The sequence below is a fragment of the Syngnathoides biaculeatus genome, chromosome 5 (assembly GCF_019802595.1).
Source record: "Syngnathoides biaculeatus isolate LvHL_M chromosome 5, ASM1980259v1, whole genome shotgun sequence".
Classification (NCBI taxonomy): Eukaryota; Metazoa; Chordata; class Actinopteri; order Syngnathiformes; family Syngnathidae; genus Syngnathoides; species Syngnathoides biaculeatus.
In genome coordinates, this window is record NC_084644.1 from 862,076 (window position 1) to 878,460 (window position 16,385).

At 50.7% G+C, this 16,385-nt stretch overlaps 1 protein-coding gene across 4 annotated transcripts; it reads right to left on the reverse strand.

Annotated features, from left to right (window-relative positions):
* Positions 1–247: 247 nt before the first annotated feature.
* On the reverse strand, positions 248–16,122 carry rgl2 (ral guanine nucleotide dissociation stimulator-like 2). Of its 4 annotated transcripts, XM_061821227.1 has the most exons (20): positions 16,009–16,122; positions 14,699–14,847; positions 11,055–11,102; positions 9,938–10,012; positions 9,696–9,865; positions 9,574–9,630; positions 9,238–9,434; positions 8,789–8,901; positions 7,983–8,198; positions 6,708–6,811; positions 6,204–6,288; positions 4,865–4,924; positions 4,438–4,524; positions 4,343–4,375; positions 3,714–3,841; positions 2,880–2,993; positions 2,723–2,798; positions 2,345–2,575; positions 1,826–1,940; positions 248–1,211 (listed from the first exon to the last, which is right to left on the reverse strand). In XM_061821227.1, exons 2-20 carry the CDS (start codon positions 14,822–14,824, stop codon positions 1,024–1,026), a joined length of 2,223 nt encoding a protein of 740 aa, XP_061677211.1. In that variant the 5' UTR covers positions 14,825–14,847; positions 16,009–16,122; the 3' UTR covers positions 248–1,023. The 4 variants fall into 4 exon arrangements, with proteins under 4 accessions (XP_061677211.1, XP_061677215.1, XP_061677214.1 ...); XM_061821231.1 differs by lacking the exon at positions 14,699–14,847 and having other exon boundaries at positions 16,009–16,026; XM_061821230.1 differs by lacking the exons at positions 14,699–14,847; positions 16,009–16,122 and adding an exon at positions 12,582–12,780.
* Positions 16,123–16,385: the final 263 nt, after the last annotated feature.

Sequence of the window (16,385 nt, forward strand, 5' to 3'; positions counted from 1 at the left end):
GATGAGACGAGTGGAAAAAGTTTGCATCGACGATTTAAAAACACGGCAAATTTCAAACGCCATCACCCCCCCCCCAAAAAAAAAAATCTTCATGAATCTTCAAAAAAAAAAAAAAAAATACAAATCTTGAGGTTGAAACGTTGGGAGAGTTTTTAAAAACTCTTTTAGATGCGCCCAATTGGAGACGTGACCCCCCCCCCATGGAAAATGACCATTTAAAAACAAACAAAAAAAAAAAAAACCAATCTGTAAAGTAGGACTGTAATTAAAATTTCTGGGTAATGAACACACTGGGATGTATTAAAAAAAAAAATGTCAAAATTTGGATACAGCTCATCTCGAGAAACACAAACAAATCGGGACTTGCTGAATACGTGTTGGCGGGGGATATGCAATATAGAGAGGAAATAAAAATTATTTGCCCGCCAAAAGGAATTTGATGGAAGGCAGAAGTGGGGTTTGGGGGGGGGGGAGAAGTTGCTTCTTGAGATGAACTCGAAATGGAAGCGGCGGCAGGAATTTGTGCCTTGCACGTTTTCAGGACGCTTTCGGCCTTAAAAGTTCAGCTCACAAATAAAAATGAAAAGCTTCTTGTCCAGCGCTGCTATTGCTGCTGATGGTGGCAGGAAGAAAATGTTGCCAGTTCAAACATTCCCTTCCCAAACGTACAAACGAACCTAAAAAAAAAATGTAAAAATTGGCTGCTTTGGAAAAATAGTTTGCCTCCCCCCCTCTCCCCCAAAAAAAAAGAGTTCAATAAATTAAAACAGGAAATAAATGCAATGAAATGCAGAATCCGGATTGGTGGGAAGAAACATGGACAAAAATAATCAAATTTGGTAGAAGAATGACAAAATTAAATGTGGTCATTTTTCAAAAATTAAAATTAAAAAAAAAATCCACTCAAAAAAATCATAAACATTCCGTCAAAGCTGTAAAATATCCGCTCTCAATTTCAGTTTCAAGAAAAACGTCATCATTGTTAATACGGAGATGAAGATGACAATTCGTTTGCGTTTCCTTTCAAAAGAGAGTTCGGGCCAATCTCTTTCCTTTGGCTTTGATTCGAGGATACGTGGCGGGGCCGCTCTCCGATTGGCCGACGGCCGGCGACCCGACCGACGCGTCGCCGGCCTTCCGTCGCAACAGGAAGTCCACGCTGGACGACGTCATGGCGTAGAAAATGTTGCCCGTGGCCGGGATCAGCAACTCTGCAAGTGGGGGGGGGGCATCAAGTCGGCGTCATCGTCATTCAAACTCACAAGAAGCAGAAAATGGTGGGGGATCGGGACGGAGCCTTGCTGTCAACGGCCAAAATCGCAAATTAGCGACACTGCTAAAAGGGGTAGCCTAGAGGCCACCAGGTGGCAGCAGACAACTTTTCTCCAAATGAAGCTCCTCCCCTCACTTCAACATACTTCCTTAGCGCCAAAGCCCCGGAAAAATCCCAAATAGGTTTCCCATACGTCGGGAGAAACTGCTAAATGAAATATTTGGACAAGAATTCTACATTTTGTACGATCTTCACAGCTAAAACGACCTTGTGAGGGAAATGGCAATCATTCCAAACATTGGTAATATGGAAATACATCGACCCAAATCAAAGATTTGATTCCATTTCGAAAATACATCAAGACATAAAGATGAAGCTAACAGCTAACAACCCAGACAAAGATTATCGCTTACTCGTCGAAAATCCACGAGTCGCTGACACTCTAGAGGGCACCTTGTGGCGGCAGAGCACTACTTCAGTTCAACGTACTTCCTTGACACCAATGTCAGCCAGTCCCACGCAAGAAAGGAGGCGGGGCTCAATTGGCGCTACCTTTTCCTTCGGGCAGAAGTTGGAGCAGCTCGTAGGCGGCCGCCTGGGCGGGGTCCTGATTGTGTTTGTCCAGGGCCGAGCTGATGGCGGCCGGCGTCTTGTCGTCGCTGGTCACCTGAAAACAGACGCCAGCTCGTATTTTTCGCGGCGACCAATCGCGAAGGGCCGAGCGCCGACGCGCCAAACTGACTTTTAGTCCCCCCCGATCTTGACTTGACGATCGCCTCGTACCTTTTTCATTGGGCCCTTTTAAAAGTTTACTGCAAATGTATTTTGATAAATGAGTACACATTTTCAAACACATATTACAGAAAGTGTATAAATGCCTTTGAAAATGTTGTCGGTGTAAAAAATAGATACGATTACTTTGTTGCTAGGACTTGAAAAGCGCCCATCTCGATTGGGGACGTCTGATTTTGGGATTTGTAATCGAGGGGGCAGGGCGACATTCTCCACTCCAGGCCCGAAAAGATCAATCCAATCGATTTCTTTTATCGGAATGTTTTGCGATTGACTGACCAGGATGCTGCGGTACAAGTTGCCGTCGTGCAGGTCCATGCGGATCCGGATGATGCGCATGTCGGGCCCCGAACTCGGACCCCGGCCGGCGGGGGCGGGGCTGTTGCCGCAGGAGGCGGAGCGGCGGTGGGATTTGGGCGGCGCGCCGGGAGCCAGGCGGGAGGCCGCCGAGCCGTCGGCGGGCGGCGGCGTGTCCGCGTCCAGACACGAAACGGACGGAGATCTCACGTGCTCAAAAAAAAAATAATACAAATAATCAAAACATTACAAAAATACCTGCACAAATACAGACCAAGTGTGGTACAGTCCAATCCAAATATCCATCTTTCTTTCCATCTTTTTTCTCCATCCATCCATCCATCCATCCATCCATCTCACCTTGGTGAGTTTGGACAGCAGGTTGTTGACGGGCGACGGCGAGTCCGACGACGGGCCACCCGTCCAAGCGTCCGCGCTGGACACAACGTTTGGCGTGAAAAGACTCGCGGGAAGAAGCGGCGGGAAGACGACGACGACGGGCGGCGCCGACGCTTACTCGGGACACTGCGTCACCACCAGCGTCGGGACGGGGCCGGCGCCGCGGGGGGGCGTCCCCGCCCCCGCCGCCGCCGCTTCGCAAGACGCTTCGATCTGGTTGGACAGCCGGTAGCTAAAAAAACACGCCGGAAAGCAACGTCAAGGCCGCCATCTTGTACATCTTTTACGCCCCCCCCCCTCCCCACCCAGAAAAAAATAACAATCAAATAAAACTCGGTCATTTTTCAAGGGGAAAAATGTATTTCAGACGCATTTTCATCCGAGGAGGAATTTTTAGTTGGAAAAAAATCATTTAGATCAATTTTCCACCAAAATGTGGAGAATAATCATCATTTCATGAGCTATAAAACTTTTTTTTTACAGGAATAATGAAAAAAAAAACATATTTAGGAATAAAGTTTAATAAAAAGTTTGTGAAAAAGATGATTTTGAGACAAAAACATTGTATATTTTCCAGAAATTCTTCTTCTTTTTTTTTTTTTTTTTTAAGGTGCTTTACTTTCCTTACAGAACGTATATTTGGGGGGGGGGTGGGGGGCATATTTGCCTGAACAAAAAATAAAATAATCACATTTATCAGAAGTCTTTTTTTAAGGAAAAAAAAGTTACATCCATAACGTACATTTTTAAGACTTTTGCTCAAAAAAGTTGTTCACTTTCTGGAATGCGACGCAAAAAATGAGACGAGATCTACGAGACGTTCATTTTCCAGCCCCAAAAGTCGCATCTCGGACGAAAATGAAATCATATGGTAATTATTTAAAAAAAAAAAAAAAAAAACTTTGAGGAGATGAAAAGTAAATCTTTGAGTCGTTTGCGATGGAAGACCGACCTTTGCTCCTCGGTCAGCACGGGCACGCCGCGGTACCAACGCAGGAAGTCCTGGTCCTCGTCCGGGACCAGCGTGCAGTTCTTGCACGACGACTGCAGCAGTCGGATTTGAGCTAAAACCTCAAATTCCTGTCGGACGGAAGACAAACGCCGTCGGTGTTGTTTTTCGCTGGCGCCGGAGACGCAACGAGATGGCCGACGCGCTCTCCCGAAAAAAAAAAAAAAAATGGAAGGCGGCTCATGTTTGAGAGTCCTTTGTGGAAGTTGCGCAGGATTTGGATCAGGGCTCGTCGAAGGCCGCTTCAGAACAGTCCAAAGTTTTGCTCTCTTTGTGTTTTGGCTCATTACCCCCTTGCGAGAATTGTGACCCCGCGATTCGAATCGAGCTTTCATTCCTCTCCAATATCTATCTCGGTTTTCAGATTGCATCGCATCCCGCACACATCCGAGACAACCTGTGCCAGGTGCAGCGACAACTGTTTCACAGCAGGGACGGTGTTCTTTTCTCGCTCGTCTGCTTCATTTGTGCACCAGCGGGCCCAAAAGTTCCGGTTTGGGCCTACCTGTTCTTAAGACCTTCTCCCAGAAGTTTTGTGCGGTTTGCAGTTTTGTTTTGTGCGGCTCACTCACCCGTCGCTTCTTGTCGAAGTTGACGTAGCCGTTCTGCAACGACAAAAGGGTCAAAGCCGGGCGCTCGTCGCCGGCGACAACGGCGGCGAACTCACCTCCAGGCGGTCTTTGACGGCCGCGTCCAGCATGGTCAGGTCGGTCAGGAACAGACCCAGGTACGGAACCGTACCTTGCGCGCCGCCCTGGTGCCACAAACACCAACACACCCGAGTCAGAAACCGTAAGATCAACACTATTGTCACCATGTCCGGCGACCAATCCGTCCAACTTTCCATCTCGAGTTATACAAAGATGACTTTTTAATCCGCTGCAATCAAAAATGTGGTTTCGGCTCGTTTTACACAAAAAGTGGTGTATAACATTTCTTCTATGAATTTGTTTCCATTTCTGCACTTCTACGCAAATTTCTGCATGTGCTGGTGAGACATTAATTTTTTTTCTGGGGTCGAATGAAGGCCGACGCGAACGGCTGTGCTTTCATTTCGTGCGATTTTCGGAATATCGCCCGGCGATGCCACTGACCGCACTCGTGTGCTTGTTGTTGAGACGTCCGTCAAGATTGGCGTACTTGGAAGTTCCTTCCTACGCCACCACAAAGAAAAAAAAAAAAAAAAAAGAGAGAGAAAAACTTCAATGGGGTGAACAAAAGTATTTTAAAAAATGGACTACATTTACAACAGCACTTTCAAATCTTATATCAAATATGGAACTCATCAGTACGGCACATAGGATAACGAATGTGCGACTGAGTACTGTCATATCGGCTGTCTACATTGTTGCTGCCCCACTTGTGTTCAATCCGTCGTTAGACGCTATTTAGCATTAGCATGAAGCTAGTAGACTGAAAGTTTGTTTTGAAGCAAACCTCAGCTGAGCACGGCAAAAACTGCTCGAAGACGACTTGCCGAACTGCTGCCGATCCGCTAAAAGTAGCGCGTCACGTGAAACAGGTTAGCTGACTTACTGTGCTTGCTATGCTAACGAGCGCGACTACGGGTCGAGGACACGATTGTTTGACGCCCAACTTGCACAAAACAAAAAAAAAAAGATTATTATTATTTTTAAAGGCTGCAGTCTGCGCAAAAGTTCAACACAATTCTTGGAATTTGGCTACACAAAAGAGACCGTTTGGGGCCGCCTGGTCGGGTCAAGAGTGACACCTACAGGCGATGGGGCGCCACAGCAGGAGCACAACATGATGAAAATGTAATATTAGGAGCGCTAGAATAAGCACCGCTGCTGACTGGATGTTGGATGTGTTCATAACACCCCCCGTAAAAGATGAACGTTAGCAAAAACTGTGAGATAACCGCGGCAGTCTGCAATCGAGTAACGCGTCAACGTTCGTCACGGCCGTTCGATGAGCTCGTCAAGGCAGGTGAGAGAAAAAAAAAAAAAAAAAAACTGCCGCCAGCCGAAAGCCGATGATTGATTCTTTCCACCCGACCGCTGGGTTCAGCCCAAATTAATTTGAAGATGAAAAGGAACCGGCGGCCAGTTCGAGTTCGCCGAGGGCGTGAAAACGCGTTTGTGCCAGAACTGCTTTGTCTGTTTTTTTTTTTTTTTTTTTTAGGTTGTTTGAGACTCGGACTCTTGAGGCTTTTTTTTTTTTTTTTTTGGTCTGCTGAGGTTTCTTTGGTTCTCCTGATCTCAACTTCCCCGAGGTGTCGCGGACCAGGGTTAGGGTTAGCTCAGAGCTCAGAAGCGCACGCTACGGGTCGGCTCCGAACCTCCGACGGCCGCCGGGCCCTCTGGCAGAACCCGCCTGCCCAGAGGGCCCGGTGGCCCGGAAGTGACGTTCCAAAAGAATTCCATTTTTAATGGAAGCACGATTGCAGACGCATCCCGAAGACGACGTCACCTCCTTGAGCAACTCTCGGCTTTGCGAGTAGTTGTCCTTGTCTGAGAAGATCTCGGACAGTTCCTCCAATTTCTTGGTCGCCTCCCTGAAAAAACAAAACGCGCGCACACACACTGAAGCTTCGTTTGACGATGTATTACTTGCGCTCTGAAAAGAATGAAATCTATTAACATATGGACACTGTCGAAAAACATGACATAGTCATGTTGTGTAGCTACAGACAATATCAACGGAGATAAAAAAAAAAAAAGGCCAACTTTTAAAATTGTTTACAGACCGTAAGCCATACTTGACAGCGTTCCATTACTTGTGCTGATAATAGTGGCAACGCTGCTTTAAACGTACATGAAAAACGAGTTGAGAAAATGTTTCAAAAGCATTTTCTTCCGTTTATACCTGTATACAAAATTTCTACGTTTCCGACTTTTGATGTCGGAACAAGTAGTGATGACAAAATGAATGAATAAATGGAGCTTTCGGGGGCCATGGCAAAAGCTTTCGTACCTGTCGGCGTCCTGCCAGGTCCTCCTCAGGCGGTGGATGGGGTTGCTCTGCAGGGCCGACACGATGGCGTACAGCGACGAGAAGTTTTTCCTGGCGCGGCACGCCTTCCCGGAGCGGCCGCGGACACAAGCACACGCAACGTGAAAAGCGGCAGAAAGCGCCGGGGCTCCGGGTTTTCGGAATCTGGCAGGTGCGCGTAGCCGGCGTATTAAACAACAACAACAACAACAAAAAAAAGGATCCGTGCGCCACTTTGCCGTGTGTCCAGCCGACTTCATTCGCCGCCAATCAAAGCGGCTCCTCCCATGCCCTTTAAAGGAGTGATTTTAAAAAATGGGTTTTAGGTCTGGACAAAAAAACGAAATAAACGAAACCGCTTCCCTGCTGTGTCAAATTCATTGCGTGTCCGAATGTGCCCTTAAACGCGGCACACGAATGTGGCAGGCCGATGTCGCACACGCGAACGACGGCCGGAACATTTGAACGTCAGCGGCTTCCGAAGGAGCTGGTGAAAAAACGCAGGCGGCTGAAATATGTCCGCCGCCCCCTCATCCGCTAGTAGCTCGGTTTAACAGACTTGCAACCAAAAGATGGAAAAGTAAAAGCGTCCACCTAGAATTCAAAACGAACAAAGTCTGTCAGTCGCAGACTTGCCAGACAAGACAGCGGTGTCCGTATTTTGCGGGTTGTCCCCGGACGCTGGTCGTGTAGGTCTCCGACATTCTCAAGAGATTTCTCTTACAAACGGAAAGTGCAAAAGGGAAGAGCACAAACGTGGCGGATCATGAAAGCGTCCAGCGCGCCGCAACAATTCCGCCGTCACGGCGGCCCTTGCATGCCAGTATGCCACCATCTATTCAAGGGCAAGCTTCGAACATTTTGACTCAGGACCGGCAGCTGTCGGCATCGGGACGATATCGGGTACTTGTTACGTCTACCGGAACCGGCCGCTGATACTTAAGGTAAAAAAAAAAAATCTCCTCCTCACCACTAGTTGGCGTTAGGAAGTGGCATCATTTGAAAAATAGAATGCTAGCAGTGCATTCAGTGGATCGGTTTCCGCAGTCGAAATCCGTCTGACATCCGGCACACTCGTCCGAGGAGATGGAAGATCTTGTGGCGAGTTTAGCAAAACCGCGTCAGATGAGCTGCGCCCGCCCACTGGTCGCTCCGATGTGGGCACGACTTAGTTTCGGCCAACGCCAATTGCGCTCGCGTGAAAATCTTTTTGGCCTTCAAGTGGCCACTTGCGTACGGAGGCGTGTGCGTGGTCACCTGGGCGACGCTGATCCACTTCTCCAGGAGCCTGGCGCGCTGCTGGCTGCGCAGGGCGGCGCCCCCCAGGCAGGACGCCAGCACGGCGTTGGCCAGACGATTGAACTGGCGGACCGTCGCCCGCACGGAACCGCACGCGTCCTCGCGACCTTTCTTGTCCCGCTGGGACCAGACGCAGCCCAGGCAGTCGTACGGGACCACGCGCACAAACAGATCCTGAATCACACACAGGAAGCGGACAAGATTTGGGGCGCCGACGACTCGCAGAGGGCTTTACGCGACTCGACCGCCTACGAAAAAACAGGACCGACCGAGAGTGCCGGGAAAGAATGATTGGGATTCGCTCGTAGGTCCGCTTGAAAAAAAAAAAAAAAAAAAAATCAGAATTTCGCCATTCGGATGAAAACCAAATAAAATACGCGGCAACTCCCTTTGTACGCTTCTGCTGCCGATCCGATGGGGATCGTTCGCTTATCTGCTTTTCATACAAAGTGATTTTGCCAAATAGTTCACTTTCCTCATTAAGCCAACACGGCGTCGTGTTTCCCGCATGCTGTCGGGGGCGGAGCCGCGGGACGGCGGGGGCCTCGGCCGCTCCGGACTTTTACGAGGCTCCCGTCCAAAACCTCCCACAAAACTTTTCAGATTTTCAGTAGCTCAGTGCAATTTGGCCTCAGTTTTTAATCTTGTGGGAGGACCAGAAAGTGAAAAGGACTCATCAGAACCCAACAGGACAAGAGAACGCGAGGCTGACAAGGATCGGCGGCGGCGGCGGCGGCGGCCAAAGACCTTTTCCGTCCACTCACCATCTCGATGCGGGTGAGCTGCTCGGCGACGACGGCCGACGGGATGCCCAAGACGGCCGCGGGCTCGAACCGGTGTCCGTCCGCGCTCGGGTCGCCGTCGGAGAGCTTCTCGTCTGCAATTGTTTGCAAGGACCAAACAGACGGCGTTGGGCCACGGTTGAGGACAACGAGCACGCAATTCTACAGTTTGGAAGACTTTCAAGTTCTGCTCCTGGTCTACGCATCGCTACATGGTTAATAAATGTCGAAGACGTGCAAGAAAGCATAGCGGAGCACGAGCCGGCGGGCCCGCAGATCACAAAGTGGACCAAAGGTTGAAGGTTGCATGACGGATTTAGGAGTCAACCGTTGATGTTTTGCTTTTCGCCCTTTTCCGAATTCCTCAAATTCCTTTTTTGCCAATTTTTAACACAGAACAAACTCAGCGAGCGAGCCAAAGGGGCGGCGACCTCGGTCGGCGTCGGCCAGCAGGGCTTTCTCGCTCAGCTCCTCGGCCAAGCGCAGGAAGCGAGCGCGAAGGTCGGCGGCGGACGGCGAGTCTCGAGGGAGCAGCGGCGCCAGTCGCAGGAGGCCGGAAGGATCCGCCAGGCCTCGGAAGTCTTCGGGGTACTCGGACAACCACGCGCTGAACACCGAGCACGCCGCCCTGCGAGGGGGAAGACGCGGGTCGCGACGTCAGGGGCAGAAAAACAGCTCGCCGCCGCCGCCGGATTCTCAGCTGAAGCGCGCGAAAGAGATGCGGCCAACGCCCGGCTGACGTCCACTTATGAAAGCCGACGGGTGACCTGTTGAAGGATTTCCTGCGCCGACTCTGGTCGCCGTCGCCGGGCGGGCGCTCCAACCTGCGCAGAGCAAAGGCGGCGCCCGTGAGGCCGCGTCCGTCTCCGCCGGCGTCGCGTCGGCTAACCTGTCGGCGAGGACGTCCAGAACTCGCTGCGTGGAGCTGAAGCTGCGATACGTGGCCAGGAAGATGCTGACGAAAGTCGCGTCGCCCAGCGCGAAGGCGCGCAGCAGGTGCAGCGCCAGCTTGTCCTCCGTGCCCGCCTTCGCCAGCCAGCAGCGGGTGGCGCCAAACGGCTGCCGAACGGATTTCAGGTTTCAACTGGAACTCTCGCCCACGTTTGTGCTCTCGTGTAAAATCGATCTCACGGAGGGAGACGCGGCCGCTTGCTTGAGGACCACCGAGTAGACGATCCCGTCGTCTTCCTCCTCCGCAACTGTCGACTGCGCGCACACAAAAATGATTTTGCTGAACTCGATGATGATCGGACGGATTTGGCCCGGCTTCCGACATTTTTAGACGCATTTGGCAAAGTTGAAGGTTGAAACGCTTCCCCGAGATTTCTTTTCCGACCACAAGATGTCAACAAAGAGCCGCCAAAGATGACAACCGACACGTCATATTGAAAAAAACAACGAAAACAAAACCAAATTTGGCATCAAACTGTCGTGCCGTCGGTCCGGCCGTCGTCGTCTTGCCCGTTAGCGAAGCGCGGACAGGAAGTTTGCTGACCTGTTTTGCAACTTTGGTCACGTGACCTTCCGTAGTTAGCGGCTTGACCTCTGACCTTGACAGTTGAACTTAATTTGACCTTGTCTAAGTTTCGCATCTTAACCTCGTAAAACACGGCAAACATTTTGGTCATAGCAAACTTTGTTTTTGTTCAAGATGAAATCCATCCATCAATTTTCTTCACCGCTTGTCCTCACAAGGGTCGCGGCACCCTGAATCACACCTATGGGCAATTTATAGTGTCCAATTAATGTCGCATATTTTTGGGATGTGGGAAGAAAGCGGCGGGCCCACCCGGAGACAACCCACCCAGGCAGAGGGAGAACACGCAAACTCCACACGGGCGGGGCTGGGATCGAACCCGGGACCTCAGAACTGTGAGCCCAACACTTTCCAGTTGAGCCACTGTGCCGCCTCGGTATGAAATTAAAAGTGATGTTAAAAAATATGGCAAATGTTTGCTAAAGACTGGATGTGTGGCTTTTTTTTATGATAACTAGCAATCTTTTACTAGGAAATATGCTATATTTGTAATAGTTGTATTATTATTTTTTTTTTCCAACGGGCATGACATCATAAATGAAGCGTTCTCCTTTTTCAAGTCGTCATTTTTGTTTCTAAAACCAAATTGTGTTCATCTATGATTTATGTTCGACGGTTGTTTTGTCGTTTGAAGTCCAATCGACGCAAATGAACAAAGTGAACCAAACGGTGCAGATTTTCGGGTCCTTTGCTCGGCTGGGCGGGCCTCACCGGGTCCAGCGGGCAGTACCACGTGGTCTTCATCAGCGACGACGCCACCTGGGCCACACAAACGCAAAGAGCGGGTCACCACCACAAACACGACGGAACGCGTCGACCCCCCCGAAATATGCTCACTTTCACACAATCGGCCCCACCCACGAGGGTCTTCCCTTTTGACAAATCTGATTGGCCGATGTCAAGCATTTAAAATGGCCGCCTACGCAATGAAAACATATATATATTTTTTTTTTTCTGGGAGGCGGAAGTGAAACTTTTGGAGATGTGAGAATTGCGCCCAATTAAAGGGTTACAAAATTGTGGTTCATCGTTTTGAGCGGCCCTTTTGTGGGGGGGGCTTTCCGCAGTACACGGGCAAATCCAAATTCAAATTTTGCACCTTCAGCGAAATACCACAATACCGGCGAGATTAACAGCAAGAGTCGGAGGCAGGGAACGTCCTCGACGAGAAATGTTGGCAGAATAATGTCGTGCATACGCCAAGAAGAATTATTCTCGCATGCTGCGTTTGGGTCTTGCTTTTTTTTTTTTGGTTCTTCTTTGAAGGTCTCCGATTACCCGGACGACGTCCACGCTCATCTCGCTGAACCCATCGATGGCATCTGCGAGCGCAGTTGAGTCATTCCACGCTTTGGGTTCACGATTATCTGTTGAAAAATTCGTCTACTTCCTTTTCAAGATGCCAAAGAATACGTCCAAAAAAAAAAAGAAAAAAAAAAAAAGTTGTCATCAATTTCAACGGGTTTCAAGCTCTTTTGTTTTTGTGGTTTGGCTTGTGTACTGCACAATTGCAGATTTGGTCGGGAACGTCCCCTGCGGGGGTGGGGTGGGGGGCAAGACCCAAACGCATTATGAGGGTCTGCTGACAATGACCCCCCCGCCCTGTCGTCCACCACCCAACTGGGACGAGATCTGAAAGCGGATCACGCGGCGACCGGGCCAGGTCCAGGTCCAGGTCCGGAGGTAGAACCGTGCTCTGGTTCCATCGACCCGTGGCGGTTCATCTCAGCATGTGGACTTTTATGCTGTCCGACAGAACATTGCAACAAACTGTTTGATAAAGGGGGGACGGGGGTGGGGGGGGGGGTGGGGGTTCAGGGGACGTCGTGTCGTCACTTCAACAATGCGTTTCTTCCACGTTTTGGTCACGTGAACCACCGCCTGAACCCGAAGAGATCGGACGGGGGAACAAAAACGAACCGAACCAACGGATAACTTTCCAATGACGTCGTCACCACCACCACCACCAATCGGATAAAAAAAACTTCACACTTGACCGATCACTTCAACGACACACAAGATGGTGTCATTGTCCACTCCGTCCTCCCTGCAGTGAGGACGCAGCTCGAGTCTCATCTTTCCTTTCAAACGATTCCCTGACGAGTTTCCTTTGCATGCCTGACAGCATCAAAAAGAGTTTTGCCCCCCCCCGGCCCCCACCGCTCACACACACACACACAGAGAAGACGCCGACACGACCTTTTGCGGCGCAAGTCCCGACAGGAAGCCTCAGCGTACCTTCCGGATGATTCTCAGGACGGAGGCGGCGCGAGAGCCGCTCGCCATCTTGTGGCACGCGCACGGCGATGGGCCTCCGCTCTCCGACGTGACGTCTTAACGCTTCGCTTGTGTGTTGCGCGCACCTGAGGCAGAAGCCCCGCCCCTAACTTGCCGTGGCAGCCTGGGCCACACCCTTAAGAACACACACGAAGGTCCTGGTGACCCACTTACAACAACGTTGAAAATGTCCGCCATTTTCTGACACCACGAAGGCCACACGCGTATTCACGGAGGTTTCCCAACAAAGACTTGCGCACACCCACATAGCCTTGGCTTTCTTTCCACAACAACCCCCCCCCCCCACCCACCCACTTCTCTTTCCTGTTCTCTGTTCGTGTGTGTGGACTTTGCCGTGGAGATAAACCAGTTTGACCAGGGACACCATTTAGCATGCACGAGATCAGGTTTTAAAAGAAAGGCAAGTCGAGTGGCAACGTGGCGGCCATGTTGGATGTGGCACCGTAGGCTCAAATCTCTTCACATCCGTTGCGCCTGTACTGGAATTATCGGCATTATTTAATGAAACAGAGGTTCCACTCTGTCATATTTTTCTCCTGTTGCATAATTTCCCTTTTCTATAAAAATGGAATGTATTTCAGTAGCAAAAGAATTCCCCTTTTTTTGGCTGAAGTGAATTTTTCACTCCTTGAGGTGCACCCACGCAACAACGTCGCAAGAAAAACGTGGCGACCGTTTGTTGTTATTTACCGAGTGAATTTTTCACTCCTTAAGGTGCGCCCACGCAACAAACGCGCAAGAAAAACGTGGCGACCGTTTGTTGTTGTTTACGGTCGAGGCGCACAACTCAAAAGTTCCCCCAACGGCCGCAAGCCAGGATGCCCGACAGGAAGTCGGACATAAACACAGGAAGGTGAGCCGCGCTGGAGGCTGCAATTTTTTTGTTTCAATACAACTTCCGTTCTAACCCCCCCCCCCCACCACCACCACAAAAGGCAAGGCAAAGTACGGACATCCTGAAATGCATTCATCCACAAAGCAAATTCCCTCTTCCAAAATTCTCAACAATAAGAACAAGCGCAGGTGTGCCAAATTAAAAGCGAGGCTGTTCGGCGGCAGGAAACTCAAATCGACTCGGCAACGAGCAGCCGTTTCCAAGGAAGACATAAAAAAAAAAAAAAAAAAAGAGGCTTGAAGGCATTCAAGGCCTCTCCCAGCTCAAGCGGACTCAAAACAAAACACAAGCCAAATTTCACTTGACCGGTTAGCACATCTGCCTCACAGTACTGAGGTTGTGGGTTCAAATCCGGCCTGGCCTCCTCCTGTCTGTGTGGGTTTTCTGCGGGTACTCTTTAAACACGCATCCATTGAAGCTGCAGGTTCCGATGATTGTGCGTTCCTACGCATGTACCCTGCGATTGGCCGGCGACCAGTTCAGGGCGTAGGCCGCATCTCGCCCACGCTGCTGACCCGAAAAATGGACGGCTGGTGGATGAAAATATTGACTCAAAGCCGTTTGTTTTAAAAGCAAGTTTTGTTTCCAAAGCTTTTGATTACAAGTCATCAATTTGTCGACTATTTTGTTTTTTAAAGCTTTAGCACATTTGGCGGGAGAGGCGGCGGAGACGGACGCTGGAGCGACCAATCACCAAGAGTAACGGATCGGATTTGACTTGGACGGAAGAACCAGAAATCCTAACGCGGCCGTCGACGCGAGACGTCGCCGTGAAATGACATCACCCAGGTGCAAAAAATCCCAACGAGAGGAGCCGTGACTTGACCTTTGACCCTTTTCAGCTTTTGCGGAGGCGGCGCGCCGGACTGCGAAATATTGAGTCAAATCCTTCCTCTTTTCAAACACACAAACGCTAACCAATATTCGACTCTCAGCGTGAGAAAAATCATAAAACAATCTCTCCAACAACAAAACCCACTTCCAGATTTCCAGTCAGTCGGTTTTTCGCCTGATGTGAAGTTGACACTTCATCATCATCAGCTGTGTAAACACGAACAGAATTGAAAGGTCACAGGAAGTTGACACACGCAGCAAAGGTCGTCACTTCCTCCCCTTGGAATTTGCTCTCCTGGCAATTGAACCCGACGCGCTCGAAGCTCACCGGCGGGTCGCCGGCGTCGTCCGACGGGCGGCGGCCGAGGGGCCGGTAGCCGACGAGGGGCGCGGCGTTGGTCTCGGTGCCCGGCAGGTCGCAGGCGCCGCCGGCTCGCATGTGACGGGGCAGCATCCCGGCGGCGGCGGCGGCGGCGGCTGAGGAGGGAAACGAGCCGTTGCGGGATATTAATGGCCGGCAACAAAATATAATACGGAGTTTTCACAGAGGGGGCTGCTTCCATTTGATTAAACTTTTCCTTTCGGCTTGTCCCGTTAGGGGTCGCCGCGGCGTGTCATCGATACGATGTCTACAAATTGAAAACATTTTTGGTGGCCTTGATTTCACCTGATTGTCTGTCTGCTCCGCTTATCCTCACGAGGGTCACGGGAGCGCCGGAGCCTATCCCGGCTACCTTGAAGCAGGAGGCGGGGTCCACCCCGGACTGGTCGCCAGCCAGCGGCAGGACGCAGAAAGCAAACGAGCGCTCGCCAATTTAGAATTTTCCATCAATGCATGTGAGGAGGAAACCTTGCAAACATCCAGCCGCTTATCCTCACAAGGGTCAGAAGAGTGCTGGAGCCTATCCCAGCTATCAACGGGCAGGAGGCGGGGTACACCCTGAACTGGTCGCCGGCTAATCGCAGGGCACACGGAGACGGACAACAGTCGCACTCACAATCACACCTGCGGGCAATTTAGAGCGTCCAGTTAATGTTTTGGGGATGTGGGAGGAAACCCGAGTGCCCACCTGGAGAAAAGCCACGCAGGGGGCGGGATTTGAACCCCGGTCCTCGGAACTGCGAGGCCAACCAGGTCTAACCAGCGCCTGCAACTTTCACGTTCATGTCGATTTGTAAATTATTTTTACGTTTGAAACGTTAGAATGGACTCGGAATGAATTCCGCGATACCCCGAGAGGGCGCTCGCGTCCCACGAGTATTACTTGTAGCGCACACACTGCCAATCGTTTTTCTCCGTGTTTGGCGCTGGGAAGGACGCGATGTTGAATTTGGACACTAAACTTCAGCATCAAACATCTTGATGGCGCTTTTTGGGGACGATTGCTCACTCGTCGCCAAAATGAAGTTTGCTGCCAAGTGGTTCCGTCTAGCAAAAAAAAAAAAAAACAAAACAGATCATTTTCTTTCAACGTATCGTAATATGAGGGAAGTCGTTTGAACGCACGCTCACGTGACCGTGACAGACAGACAGAAGGACAAACGATGACGTGCCGGAAAAGAGGAAGCGGCGACCAAAAAGGAGGAGGAAAAAAAAAAGCGCAAAAGAGGAGGAGGAAGCAGCGCACTTCAACTCACAACATGTGGCAGCCCTCAGGCGGCCGCACGGCGAGCGCAGGGCGACGGGATCTGCGTCGCGGCCATCGGGTGGGGGGGGGGAAGGGCGCCGGGGGGGCCGGGGGGGGGTTCGTAGTCGTCCGCCGGTCCCTTCTCGCTGCTCGATCTGCTGATCGCGGCGCTCCTGACAGCAGCTGATAGGCGGCTCGCTCTTTTGCGCTCTCTCTCTCTCTCTCTCTCTCTCTCTTTCTCGAGCTCGGTCTGTGTGACGTCACAACTGCCAAGCAACCTACCGCTGGGGGGCGCTAAGCGCATGCATTCAGCCACTTTCTTCCTGCATTGATCAGATGCTCATTTTTAAGGTAAAAAAAAAAAAAACAAACTTGCTGATGAAAATT

Bases quoted from the DNA above. Each gene is read 5' to 3' on its own strand.
- rgl2 (XM_061821227.1), bottom strand. From the start codon at position 14,824: ATGCTGCCCCGTCACATGCGAGCCGGCGGCGCCTGCGACCTGCCGGGC. The intron at 6,812-7,982 runs GTGACCACGCAC...CGCTCCGGGAAG, and splicing joins AGTGGATCAGCGTCGCCCAG to GCGTGCCGCGCCAGGAAAAA. The intron at 6,289-6,707 runs GTACGAAAGCTT...TTGTTTTTTCAG, and splicing joins ACCTGGCAGGACGCCGACAG to GGAGGCGACCAAGAAATTGG.